Here is a 14820-nt window from a genome sequence, read left to right as displayed (position 1 = left end):
AGACAGAATATCCTAAGTACCTTACACTTGTGCTGCACATACATGGCACAGGGACTTCCATATGTCTGTAGAAAACAGCTCAGCTAATAAAACCTAGTGTCACATTTTTCTTTTCCACAACTGCCCTACAATAGTAGATCAATGAACATATGCAGGTCATGATCTTCCTTTCCCATTACCAAGTGATAAATCCCAAATCACCTTGGAAACTTGTGGCCTTGCATTTTGTAATGTGATGCATAATCTTTTTTCTATTATTTCGGAGCTTTGGTATATAAATGACATCTAGTATGTCTCTGCAGAATATCCCTGATTCTATTTGTGCTGCTACAACAGAAGAAATGTCCATAAATCTCATCTGTCAAGGCTTCCATGCACAGGAGCCTGAGGGCACTTCATACACATGGTATATGCTGTGGATTGTCTTAACATTTCTCATCATGGAAGTATCTATACAATAGTGTAAATTACTTGAAAATGTGAGAGTCTCAAGTAAAACAAACTACAATTTTTACCATGATATATCCAAAATATTCGAATGGGATTCTGGCTATTTGATCTTTCCTATACATTTTTGCAATGCATGGAATCGCAATAGCAGCAGACAAGAATGATTAAGTCAACTACTCTACTCACACACATGCCTCCCCCCAGCTTTTTTCCAGACCATGGTTTACATATTGCAAGAGATTAAGTGTCCCGCTCTTTGACAGATTTTATTCTGCAGCCAAGGCCAATATTAAAATGAAGTTTCTCATATAAGCAAATAGCCCTAGACACAGAAGGCAGTGCCATTTTCTCCTATGAGTGAGGCTAACACGGTCTGAAATTGTAAAGTTCAGTACCTTTGTAAAACGGACCTGCTTCTTTTTTAACTAATGTTACAAAATCTTCTTAGTCATTTGTCATGATGTCACAACTGTAAATGGATGTGTCAAACAAACATATATTGTAACTTACGGCCCAGAGGCATGGAAACAGTTCCAGCATGCAAAAGACTTGGATCAAGTTCTCCTTTGTACCCTAGACAGAAAAAGAGCAACTCCAATCACCATCACCAAGAGTAAAAGTTCTCTGAGTCACAAAAGTCAAATTCATAATATGCATCTTAAAAAAAAAAAAAAAGAAGAAGAAGAAAATACTTTGCAAACCTACTCTTTACTACAAGGGAAGCATAAGCCGAAATTTCTCCTTTGACATTCATAGCAGAGGCCCGATACTGAGCAGTGTCATCAAAATCACATCTAAAATGATACAAATGATTAGGCATGGCACCCATTTACTCCTTGGCATATCCTCTCCTATGTTTTACATCAAAAATCACCCCAGAAATCTGTGTAAAATCTACAAACAAGAAAAAGCTTGGGAGACAGACATGCTGGACATTGAATGGATTGTAGCCATTGAGTTTTTCTCCATGCTAAAAATCCAATGTTTGGAATATACGTCTCTTTTCAAATATTACTTGCAGAATTGAAATTGAGAATACAATGGAAGTAGGAAAAACTATCTGATAATATTTATGTTATCTCTATGTTATCTCTATTTTACTCTCTCCTATGGAGAGATGCCTAATGTGGAAGCTGTAGAAATGGTAGATATCATAAAAGTTTTCCAAAGGGCACTTACCAGCACCTAAGTTGTCAAATCTAAATTGTTGCTGATTGTCAAATTAGGTAATTAGGTCTCACATTTTTAATGTTTTTTAATGTAAAGGGACTGCAAAAAATTCTCATTTGGAGGATGAGTACTGTTAAAGATCTTTCTTCTGCATAAGTGAGGACATCTCATTTCCGTTCCTCATTTCAGTAAGAATCGGGAACTTTGCTATATTTGAAAAACAGTTAACTCACATATTTTTACTCTGAACTAGATCTTTCTCATGTTTAACTGTACTCACACAGCAGACAAACGGAAAAAGTAATCACAAATGTCCCACACGTTTCTGACTCAGCCATAAATAGAATAATCCAAATAAATTACTTACTTAGATGAATTGTATCTCCTCTACTGAGGAAAACCAGAACTGCTTCAAAATTAGTAGACAGCATTCATCTCAGCTATCTACTTCATATATCTTACATCCCCAAGAAATATGTTTCCATTTTGCAGGTCTCAATCTATAAAAAAATTTCAGTTTGAACTATTTGTTAAATTATGTGGTACTCCCTTACGTGCTAATCTCCAGTGAGTGCAGCCCATATCGACTTTCAATTATATACTTGCCAGGGTGAGCTTGTACATCGATGGGCACGTTGTTTTTGTACCTAGGGAAAAGCAAAGAAACAGTGTGTCACAAACAGAAGTGTATGATTATAAATTACAAAAGGTCAAGTGTTTGGTGTTTGAAATAGAACATCAGTTTCTGCATGTTTCTCCTAGATAAACTCTAGTCTAACTTCCTGGAAAGACATTATTAAAAGAAGTTCAACTGCTCTTTCCTTCTCTTTGACCTGCTCCAGGTGAATTTCATTTTCTAATTGAAAGGAGAAAATAGTATCGAACAGGGTGAAAATTAGCTTATATTACCATGAATTTCAGGTTACTGCTTGTAAAGGAGTTGAGAAGCCACATGAGCAACATCTCAGAATTTTGTGAATTGCAAACAATGAAAATTCTATAGCATCTTTACCTACTAGGTATCATATAGAGTTTGTTTGGTTTTCATATTTCATCTACTTTTAAAACCTGAATAGTCACAAACATTTCAGGTAGAATATTAACTTTTTTTTTCCTACTTGCATAGCTAGGTTCGCAGAAACCTCAAGGCAAATGGGGTTAGACTGGTAAAAAAAAAAAAACACAACTGTCTTGATGGTAAAGTGCATTGCAGCAAGGGATCTGCCAACAGCTGTACTACCAAGTACTTCTCTGCCTTTACAACTATACATTAGGAGTGTTTTCTGGTAAAGATATATCTTCAGGTAAGAAAAGTTAACTGTTCAAAATTCCCAGTAAGTAATTTGAAGGAATAAACCAGTATTGATCAGTAGTGAGCTGGCACTGCTAATTTCAGAATTTATATAAACAGCTTAGGAATGACAGAGGGGGAGTTCAGTGGTTCACAGCAGATTCTTCCTCACCCATTATTGCATTTTCTGGACAATATATGGTGTGTTTGAGTGAATCTTGTCTTAAGTGATCACTATTAATAGGGAACAAACTGGCGATAGGAGTCTAATAAAATTAAACACTGAATTGTGTTCGGTACATTTGAGATTAATATGAGGTCTATAATGAAAGAATGTTCCCTAAGATATGTTCTCCTTTAGCATAGCTTTCCCTGTGCTCCATAAGGTGCGTGTATAAGGGAAGTGGAAATATAAGTGGTGATAGATAAAAGTATCTTCATCTCTTACTTCAACGTAGCTTAAATAAAACCTTCATAAGTCATTACAGATATTCAGTCAAAGAGGTTTCCTTCTTTGTTTTGGATTTTAAAGGTCAGTTTCTCTCATGATTTTCAATCAGAAAAGACAACTGCTCTGCTGCTAGTGACATGCCCCACTTGACCAAACAAGTCAGTAATAAGTTATTTTATTTTTACCAAAAATGCTATTAGTTTAATATGGCTCAAGATGAAGCTATACCCACAATAAATCTGAAAATTGCCTTTCAACAATTTCAGTGTTGCAGAATAAAGAATATTTCCCTGGCTACAAATATTTGGGCATAGACATATAAAGGGATTTTTCCAAGTGCCAAAGTGAGGACCATAAACCCTAATGTTTTTCACCCTGATCTTCCTCTCAGCAAGATGTCTATGAAAAGAGACTCAATGTAGAACAATGTCCTCTGTTCCAGACTTCAAACAGTTGCAGAGATGCTTGTTGTGGTTTGACCTTATTGCAAATCTCCTACTGCATTATCCTGACTTACAGCGAAGAATAATACATGGATCCACTAAGAGTAAATCCATTCACTATCACTCTTCACCTCATCTGTGCAATGGTGCCCCCTAGACTGATCTGCCTGGGAACAGCTGGGAATCTTTATATTTCATGTAGTGTATCAAATAGTTTGGAAAATAGAATAATGCCATCAGTTCCTAGTATTTTCCAGGGAATATGAGATCCAGTGAAATGGTACTTGACTCCATAATCTAACTTTTCTCCAAAGAGTTGGGCAACCCTTGGATCCTGTCGGCAGCAAGGGCATTCAATAGCATGCAGTGCTGTGCAGAAACAAGCTGAGTCAAGCAGCAGTGAGAAGACTTTCGCTTCTCTTGTCTTCATTATCAAGTTAGTAACAAATAATTGATTCAATTTTCACTTATTTATATTCACCTATAGAAAGAATAGGGCTCATGTGTTAGAGGGACCACTTGTTATTTTGGGAAACATAAATTCCAGAACAGCCAAGTCATTAGCTAATGTCGGACTGCAATCTCCCACTGTCGTTATGCACTGATAGTTTATGCTTTCTGCTACTGGTTTCAAATGTCCTGTGTTTTCCATATGCTTTTTCCAGAAGAGTCAGAACAGCTGCATCACATAGTAAGGTTTTCTTTAGAGAAAGTTCATGAAGCTTTATAATTCATCATGCACGGCATGAAAAGGTCTCCGTTGCTTATACAAAGAATGACTGTTCAGAATACACAACTGACATTTTGTTAGAAGTGCTGAATGAGAGCTGACAGATCCAGGTCAGCACTGTTCTGTATCTCAGAGCAAAGACACCTGTTGAAATGGCTGTGAACTCTCTTTTTCCATGAGTAGCCTGTGGTGAATAGAAATCCCTTTCAGGTGTACGGTAAAATGATGTATTAATTTCCACTATCCACATTTAGCACTTAGATGAAAGGCTGGTTCACAGCGAGAGCAAAGGCAGGTAGCTGAAGGCTTGGTTTAACCACGTCAGGATTTTGGGATAAGGTGAACCTCAACTAAACTGAAAATGGCCCAGCTCTTGCATTCTTGGTTAGGATTCAGGTTACAGAGCTGGATTACAGCCATGAGAGTAGCTGACCACTCCTGATGTCCAGCTGAGACCAGACCCAAAGGGTTTGTCTGGAATCCTCTCCAGGAGGAATGTCAAAACATGGCACTCGCAAACCTTACGCAATGGGAAAAATGTGTCCGTTCCGAGCCTGGCTAATGGTTGTCATTGTCTAAGGAGAGAAACCAAGTGACTTCATAGGTATCAGCTATGGCCTATTAATATACCATTTAGTAGCACTTTTCACCAAGCCCTGAGATTAAGGTTTTTAAGACCTAAATAAACACAGAGTCCATTAAGAAAGTCAAGCAGTAAATTGCAAATGATATGAGTATCACTTAGCATCATGATATAGTAGATGTTTACTGTTGCCTCTACAAATAGAATCTCCATAGAACTTATTCCTCATTAATGCTTAATGATGAACGCAGGCTTATTCTTTGTTCATTAGTCAAATTAGACCTTCAGCTATGACTAAGAGTATATTTCAAGTTCTTACAGTAAAGATCTAGTCTAAAGATCATTCAAGTGAATAGAAAGTTTGCGGTAGACTTCAAAACTTTCAGAAGATTTGGATGGTCCTGGATCTATCTGCAGTCTTTAACTTCAAATAATCATGCTGTGTCCACTATGACCACCCAGCATCAGGAGATTAGAGTTTCATGGAGATTCAGTACCATAACTGCTCAGCAGCCAAGCAGCTAGTTCTTAACCAAAACATGCTTTAATGCTTCAGGGACATTAATGGCATTTGTAGACTAAACAAAAATATTTGGAAAACATTATTTTAAGGATAGTACTGGCAGTAAATTAAACTGCTATTTTTCCTTCATCAGCAGACAGAAAGAATATACTGGATGTCTCTATGAAAAAAAAATCTATATATTCATATTGTTGTTACACAAAGCATTATTTTGTCTTTTAATGTTTGGATTTCTTTTTGTACAAGGTGACTTGAAAGTGTTTGACAGGCCTCTGTACTTGATTTTTTTTTGTTGAATGTGTATGTTTCCTGAAAAAATGCCATAATCACTGAGACGACTTCAGATACCGGCTATGTATGTGGTGACTTTCAGTGATATACAAACTTACCATGTAACGCGGGGTGCTGGCCAGCCAGCCACAGAGCAATGAAATTTCACATTTTGCTTTTCCCAGATAGTGTGAGAACGAGGCTCGATAACAAACTCAGGAGCGTGTAAAAGTTTATCTTGATTCAACTTTTTGTGGAATGCCTGAGTCTCTTCTAGCTGGAAAAGAAACGTGATTATAAAAACCAGCCGTTATAAGTGCAAACTATTAATACATAAAAAGCATTTACTTTTTTTTTTAAAGAGTAGTAACAAAATACACAATTTTTGTTTAAAAATTCAGATAGACGTACTTAATGTATGTATCTTATCCAGAGAGAGAAAACAAAGTTTTCAAGTTCTCCTTCCAAAATAGCTAGATTTGACTTTACTGTGTTTTTTTTCCCTTAAAGCTACTCTTAAGTAAAACAATTTTGCACATTTAATTATTTTTTTAGTACAGAATGAAAGGTGAAATAAGTCTGAAACTCAAATGTCTTCTGTCCTTTTGCTGTAATGCAGAATTGTGTACACCTAGATCATCTCTGACAGACCTGTGCTCAAACCTTTCCTGCTGATGGGATCTTTCACTATCCCAGGGCAACTGTTTCAACTGCTTGGCTATCCACAGAGCTGGAAAAAAAATCCCAATATACTATAAATCTTGCTTTCTGCAAACTACACTAATTTATTTTCCACCTTAACTTTAACATATATGGAGAATTACTGTTCTCTGTATTAAGGTTATTAATAGAAGACAGCTTTCATAATCCTCTCAGTTTTTTATAAACTGCGCAATACCAATTTTCCTTACACTTGTTGTTTCTCAGCTTTGGACAGGCTCTACTTGTCCTCAACATTCATAAAACAGTAACTACTCATTATCAGAGGTCCAACAGTCTCCAGCACAATAAAAAATTACCCTTTGCGTTTTAATGACAATACTTTAGTTAATACACTCTAGGGTGGCATTTGTTTTCTTACAACAACTGACATTAAATTGACTGACATTAAGTTTGTGATCTATTATAACTCCTAGATCCTCCAGTATTTCTATCTAGCCAAGCATTCCTTGTTTACTTGCTCTTTTCCTTCAATGTGTAGTAATTTCCATTGTTTGTTATCAAGTTTCACCTTCGCTGTTTCTCAGTATTTGAGATTATTTTGAATTTTTACTTTGTCCTTCAAAGTGTTTACACCCTTTGCAACCTCATGTCATGAAGATATTTTATAAGCGTATTGCCAATTCTTCTGCTCAGAACATCAATAAATTTACTAAATGGAACATATTTGCACTTGATACATTTCGCCGGTCTAGTCATAACGTATTTGTAACTATCCTCTGAGCGTTTTAAGAAGTTGCACAGTAATATCAAAGCTACCCATAATTAGAGATTCAGTTCCAGATGTCTTTGGCAGTTCCCTTCCTAATTTACACCCTGTGATTAAAGCCCTAGGGTAAACACTTCAGATAAGCTTGTTCCCAGGCCATAAAAATCCAGAAATTACTCCATCATTTCCTTATTGGCAAGATACACATATTAGCACCTTTCTTCTCTGCCAGTAACTACCTCATCATTCAGGTGAAAGATGCTGTGCCATTTAACTAGGTGTGAGCATGACACACCAAAGAGTGTTCCCCAGCCCCATTCTCCCTTCCTCTCTCCCAGCACAATGGAAGAGTCCCCAGTGCCTACCTTTAGCAGTGAAGCTCTTTTCTTATCCACCCAACCCCAAGATAACAAGACTCTGAGTCATTGAAAATACTTTGGTTTTTTACTACCATAATTGTGATTGCCCATGGTGTAAATCAGGGCCCTGTTGCGCTAGGCATGTTACAAACACCAAACAAAAATGACCCAGGCTGTTTACAGCCTAGATGTTCATTTTTACTCTTTTACCGTTTTCTTCAGGGCCACACGTTCAGCAGACTCTCGGATTGCTACTTTCCTTGATTTTTTTTCATGATGTTCCTCTTCAGAAGTTGACTTGGCCACTTTGCTGACACTAACTCCTTCACCTGTGGCAAAAAGGTTCCTCTTGGCAACATATGCAGCACTTTCTTTAATTCTTTCTTCTTCCGTGTCTGTGATCCCACTGATACTCACTTCTCTGAAAGAATTTTTAAAAAGCAGAATCCCATTGGAAAATGCTGAGAACATATTCCATTTATTTCTATCAAATTAGCCAACTACAGTGGCCAACACTCTTTCATAACGTATTTCTGCTACTATAGTCTCATGTGTATTCAAAGCAGGAACATGGAAGGGTACTGCAGAATGACTGAGTACTCCACTCTCTGAAGTCATAGTCCTTTTCAGTGCTTCTCTGTATAACTATACCGTGCGCATTTCCAGTTTAACCATTATCCTGTTGTGGTTTCTTATCTCCATCACTATAAAGGTTAGTGTAAGGCATATACACAGATCTTCAGTTACTGACTTACGGCTGCCAGCATTCATAATAACACTACCAAAGGGGCAGGAGATAATTGTAGCTCTATAACAATGTCCTCGTTTGTGATTTATACAAAAAAAAAGTCACATTACTGTCTATCACAAAAAGTTCTCTTTATGCATAGAAAATCAATCCTGTAATCTTTGTAGGGTGGCTGTTCTTCCAAATGTTTTAAGAAGATGACTAAGGGTTTTCTTGAAACATCCTCCTCAGGTTTTCTATAGAGGCGAGATGCAAAGAACGGTTACTCTCAATGAGTCCAATCCTGTTTCCATAAGCACATGTGGAAGTACCATTGCAGCCATAATTTTTGGCACTGTTAGGACGTTATAGATGCTATAGTAATGCATATACAATAGAGACTACCTTGACTTAAGGAGAAGCATTAATATCCTTCTGCTGAGTTTAGTTACTTGAGGGTAACATTAGATGGCACAATGAAAAGAGGTTCTGTTTAAGTTCTCATCAAGTGCCATCATGCAAATACTATAGAGAGAGCAGCCTCTGTTTATTTCCAGAATGCACTCAAGCACAGTCTCACTATATTGTCATAAAGCACTACTGCTACAAAGCAAAAAGATTAGGAAGAATGACATTTTTCTGTTTTCTTTAAGATTGCTAATATTACGCGTATGGTAGCATATCTCAACACTCAAGAAAATTTGGATTCAGGCCCATAATTAACTATACAGTCCCTTATCTTTGGGCTATGAAATCAGTTCAGTGAGATGGAAGACAGACAAGCAGTGGAAAGGGCTGTAAACTTAATTACACATAAAAATTGCTCAAAAGACTAAAAAACTTAACAGCATAGAGCTTTGACCTCCCTCATGAGTTCAAACTCTGCCTTGAACTTTCCGTGTTTCATGCTGCTTTAACAGGATGATCCTTAAAAGCATTAGATTCCCTTAACTTGGGTATGTCAACTCCCTCCCGCTAAATGTCATCTGAAGCTGCAAAGATGTGGCAGAGATTTCTAAAGACAATTTTGAAAACTCAGTTTAATGAATATGAATTTAGCTATCTACATTCAGTTTAAATGAGCCAGTGGCATTTTTCTTCAAAGGCAAGCTGACATTATTTTCTCTTTAATTACAGTAGTTAAGATCTCAGCAACTTCACAGTATGGACCCACTCCTCAAGGCATAAAGCATCTTCTGGGAGCTGATGAATATCCTCAGGCTAATATAGGACTCAGCCTAGTCATCTGCAAGAATAGTCCCCAGATCAACAGTATTAAATATTTAGATTTGCTAATAATTTCTTCCTGTTATAATCTTGTCAGATCAAAGAGAAACATGTTCCCTGAAATGATGAATGCATCAGAAATGGCACACAGTACCATTTAAGAACTGATTCTGCAGTCAAGTCTCAGGAGTTTCAGTAGAAAACACTTTTCAAACAGAAACAATGGGATCAAACTCCAAATGGCACATGCAAAGTATTATTTAAAGGATATTTGCCATCTGCAGTCCTTTAACAAAGGCTTATTAATGGTTGCAAATAGTTCCACAAGCCACATCCAGTATCTTTAGCACTTATGGCATTTAAATCAGACTGTGTTTTATTATCTAGAATACAGGCTGGCAGTCCTTATTTTTATCTTGCAAGGATTAGGCAAGGTGTTTCAGAAGAACAGTTGGGAAGTGAATAATGTGAATGAGGGAGTTTTTTACAGCAGAACCTGAGGCCTCCAAAATAGAACCAAATAATGGAAACGGTGACACGGCGCTGAAGGTCGTCCAGCAGCACGGAAAACAGCTCCGATGAACCCACAGAGAGCTGACCTTTATAAATAACTATTCCTTGTAAAAGCTATCTGTCCATGGGAAACAACACATCAATTTCACAGGGGAATTTGGGAATGACATGTAACATGCACATGGTTCAATGGGCTTCAGCTGTTATCTTTCAAACAAAAATATCTGACAGGAATGTGGCATGCAACTTCCGCAGTCTTGGCATGCAGTCATGAACACGATGCCAACAGAAAAAAGCCTAAAACACATATCCCAACCATTTCATGCCATGTTGAGTTGGGCACCCTAATAATCATCATATGTCCTTTTAGTATTTTTTAACTAATTAAAAAAAAAATATTTAGGTCATTTCTGTGGCACAAAAACACACACAACTTTCTGAGTTGCCATGAGCAAAAAGTAAGATTGATACCAACAACAGTAAGAAGAAGAACAGTAACAATGAAGTAAGAATCCAACAGTATCTTTTAATGTAGGATCCAAAGGTATTGCTCAGACATAAATAAATGAAGCTACAACCCATCACACTGAGTTAGATATTACTGTATTCATTTTATAAACAAATGAAAATAAAAAATATTATTTGTTAAGATTCATTAAGATGTTAACATGATGTGTTAAGATCACAGCGGCCTATAAAAAAGCTAAGATCATCATCCAGGAGTACTAGTCATCAGTCATGATTTTCATCTATTGACTGACACTATAAATTTTTTCATTTGTAGACTCTAGACACAGTGAGAAAGGAGGATGTTTGTGTTTGAGGACATGGGAGACAGATGATGGTGAACTGTGAATCTACTGCTACATAAACAGAAACAGTGGGTGAAGCACAAAGGTACTGAGAAGCCTTGAAAATATGTTACTGAAAATTTTGTGTGAGACATATTTATGTATTTCTGTGAGAGAAGATATAGCTGAAATTCTGAAGAAATTATTTAAAAATGCAACAGTGTGCGCTTCTGAATATTGGTTGGATCAAAGAGCAATGAATCTGACACAGAAATGTACAAGGGGTGAGAAAAAAATTACTCCAGGACAGTGGGAGGGAATGAATAAAAACCAAAACTGCTGGTCTTATCACAAAAGCATCACAAACACTCAGAAGGCCAACGCAATAACATCTCCCACTGACAAGATGGAACTCAGTTTCAAATGAAAGCATAAGTTTGAACACGAAACATAAGTAACATTGAGTGTTGAATAAGCAGTAGACGGAAAGCACTGGCTCCCAGAAACAATTTGAAAGCATCCCATGAAAAATACTGTGCTGAAGAAAGACAAGTTGAAGGAAGATTTCTGTTCAACTGCAAGTGAGCAAGAAATTTTTCTCCAGGCCTCCAATCAGGAATCTATTTTCCATGGCACACCCTGGTTTGTATTAATCTAAATATGTGACTATGCTGAAACTGTCAGAGACTTCTAATAAAATCAGTATGCCATACCCCAAAAAGGGCAGAGCCGCCTCCTTGATTGTGTTGGTTCTGGCTTCCACATAAAGTTCACATTCAGCTTTACTGAGGACACTGCTGCAGTAAAGCGTATTACATCAGTAGTAACCATGCAATAAATACCACCACACGTGAGATCAGTATGAATCATTATGATGATTTGAGAAAGTATTTGGTTTCATTCCAGATTTTCTCTGTGCCAGGACAAAACATTAGCACACTGTTTCGTTGTTTCTATGTTTAATGCTTGGTAAAAGACATTGAATTACAGAACAAGTCTACAAACCAAAAGTATAAACTAAATAATGTGGACAACATGCTCGTCCAGTTCTCAATAACCAAGGTTATAATTATATCTTAATTTCATAGAAAGTGGCCCTGGCAAGGTGTTCAAAACAAAGTCCAGACACCTAAGTTCATTTGTCCTGGCATCTGGATGCTCAATATCTGATTTTCTGCCAGTCACTTGACTTCTCTGTCTTTTTATCACTCCTGTGAAATGCAAACAATCACTTCGAGATCCATGAGTGTAAAAAAAGATTAATGGATTTGTTATTTTATAATTTGTTAATAAAATGTCAGAACTAATATACCAAACAAAAGCAAAATGAACGTACCGTCCTGTGAATATCGGTACTGAGTAGTCTATGGCTTCGTTCTCTTTGTCCTCAGATACCAAACTCTGTTTTGCTCTCTTTGCTTTGGGACTCATCTTATAGGACTGATCTTCAATCATTAAATTGGAATCTTTCAGTCTGAAATAAAAAAAAATATTGCTAAATTCAGAAAAAAAAACTGTTAAGAAACACTCCACAATAAGATTAACATACTAAAAATTTTTACTGTCTCTTGTTTGATAAGCAAGAAAATATCATTTTTAATAGTCATGGCTTCAGAGTTATTAATAAATGAACTTTTGACAAACTCATCATTATAACACTGATGTCCCTTGAGATTAAATCTAAATAAAGCAAATAAATTACATATCTGATAGCAATGTGCATTTAATAGCTTCTTCGTTTGGGACTTGAAGAGTTTGTATATCCAGTTTTGGTAGATGCTGAAATCATTGAGACCAACGAGTAATTCTGAAGATTGCATCTGAACTCATAACCTGTACTTTTCCAAAATTTACAGTCCTGAAATTGTCTGGTCCCCAACCAAAATGTTGGTGTGCAAATATATTCAAAGTAATAATGCATTTAAGTATCTCTACAGAAATTGTAGGGCAACGTATTGCTCAGTAACTGGTGTTGCCATTCCAGCTGCTCTCCTATACCATCCCAATCCATTGAAAGCAGAGAGCTGAGTGAAGTGACACCATTTAGCATAGCACAGACAAATGGAGAATGAGTGGAAAGAAAGAAGAGCAAACCAAAGGGAAGACTTCCCCTCCCCACCGGCCTGGGAGGGATTCTGAAGTGTGTGAAGTGTATTCGAGGCAGTCATTCTGGGATAATTTTTAACACGGTTACAAATTATGTTAACAAAGCTCCAAATACCTCTGTCCTCCTTTCCCAATGCAACACATCTCTTAACTCCCAGATCTATGGAATATTCTAATTAGCTGTCACTCTTTTATAAACCCCCAAAGTGTCTATTCATCTCCATCTCAACATTGCCAAGGAAAATCAGATGTGAATCTGCTTCTGGTCTGGAGATCTGTCTGCGCAGCATAAGCTTACCTCTTACGTGCATAGATACTGGAGCAGAATTGAGGCACGTGGTTTCCCAGCAAGGCTTGTTAGCCCAGACGCGTGCCACAGACACGACTAACCTGCGTCCCACACCCTGCATGGCTTACACTGCTGTACACGCATAGGCAAAACTCGTACTAGCACTGGGCCCTGAGAAAGTGACACACGTGTTATGTAAGATTGCAGATACACGCTTAGGCTAATGTTTTCCTTCGACTGCAGCCCTGCAAAAGTACCAAGCTCCAGAGGTGCCATCAGCACAAGTCATACCAGGAAGAAAGCATAATTTCCAAAATATGTGTTAATACTCTATCCATGTTAGACTGTGTGTGAGATCACATGGATCCAATTTCATTCTCCCATCTTTCTTTCCTTCATTTCTTTGTGCCTGTTCCTTTGCTCAGATTGAGTTCTCTCCCAGAGCCTGTTAAATCAGTCTCCTATTCTCTAGCTCTCTTAATGGCTTTCTTACTGCCATCTATTCTCCTTCCCCATCTAGTTCCTTGCCTGAACTTCACATCCTCTCCTATATCTGTTTTCCAACCCTCTTCTCTTTGCCCTACCACTCCCAGCATCACCAGTGAGAGTTTCCCTTCCTTTCTGCTTAGTCCCCCTTTCATCAGATGTGACTGTATTTGGCTTGCCCAGCATCACAGTGAGGCAGCCCACTCCTCTGTGCTCCCTGGGTGCTCTCTTTGTAGCCACCGTCACCATGCCTACAGCACCACAGCCAAGAAACGCTCAGTATGGGGCATAAAAAAAATTTGCACCAATTCTCCTTCCTTCCTCCTCCTCCTCCCGTATCCTGGTTTCCATGCAAACAAAAGCACAACCGGAGAGGAACTGTGGCACACACCACAGGACTGGGCTGGGGGTTCATCACAGCAGGCACCGCTGGGTGAGTTAAGGCACAGATTGGGTCTACAGGAGAGAGAGGCACTCTGCACCAGGATCTGATGCCAGCCACTGCCCAAGGCAACCAGGGAGGAAGTGAGAGGGAGGTGAAGCCAGCTTTAGGGACAGAAATCCCCACAGAAAACACTTGAAAACAGCCCAGGCAGAGTAAAATAACAGGGAAGAGATGGAGTGAAATGGGGGTATGCAATGACCTCTCTCCTGGGTTGGGCAACGATGTGATGCAATCACTACAGTCAACGACAAACGTGCTGGGAGAACTCGTCAAATAAATGATGAGAAACATCAACAGCAAAGTATTTTAATTATTTTTTCCGAAATGAACTACGGTCTGTAAGCAGCAGCAGTTCTTTGCTTAGCAGGTGACTTATTCCTGTCCTATTTTAGAACGGGACAAACCTGGAATTTTAACTCTGACTGACAATGAATTTCCTAGGGTCTTTAGGCAGAACCCTTTAGAAGGCCACTTGATTCCTGGTTGTTTCTACATCGAGAAGGATCACAGTGTCACTTGAACTTCAGCTTAAGTGTC

At 38.0% G+C, this 14820-nt stretch overlaps 1 protein-coding gene across 2 annotated transcripts in view; it reads right to left on the bottom strand.

Moving 5' to 3' along the window:
• MYOM1 (myomesin 1) overlaps nucleotides 1-14820 on the bottom strand; it is a 75548-nt gene that overhangs the window by 52112 nt on the left and 8616 nt on the right. For both annotated transcript variants that reach the window (XM_086609222.1, XM_009987363.2), the window contains exons 2-7: nucleotides 12294-12431; nucleotides 7910-8120; nucleotides 6031-6188; nucleotides 2175-2267; nucleotides 1156-1244; nucleotides 961-1023 (exon numbers count right to left, since the gene is read on the bottom strand). In XM_086609222.1, the coding sequence (XP_086465348.1) occupies nucleotides 961-1023; nucleotides 1156-1244; nucleotides 2175-2267; nucleotides 6031-6188; nucleotides 7910-8120; nucleotides 12294-12431 (752 nt within the window). The remainder of the gene's footprint in view (nucleotides 1-960; nucleotides 1024-1155; nucleotides 1245-2174; nucleotides 2268-6030; nucleotides 6189-7909; nucleotides 8121-12293; nucleotides 12432-14820) is intronic.

The sequence above is a fragment of the Tauraco erythrolophus genome, chromosome 3 (assembly GCF_009769465.1).
Source record: "Tauraco erythrolophus isolate bTauEry1 chromosome 3, bTauEry1.pri, whole genome shotgun sequence".
In the NCBI taxonomy this organism is placed as follows: domain Eukaryota; kingdom Metazoa; phylum Chordata; class Aves; order Musophagiformes; family Musophagidae; genus Tauraco; species Tauraco erythrolophus.
This window is presented reverse-complemented; position numbering and strand designations above follow the sequence as displayed.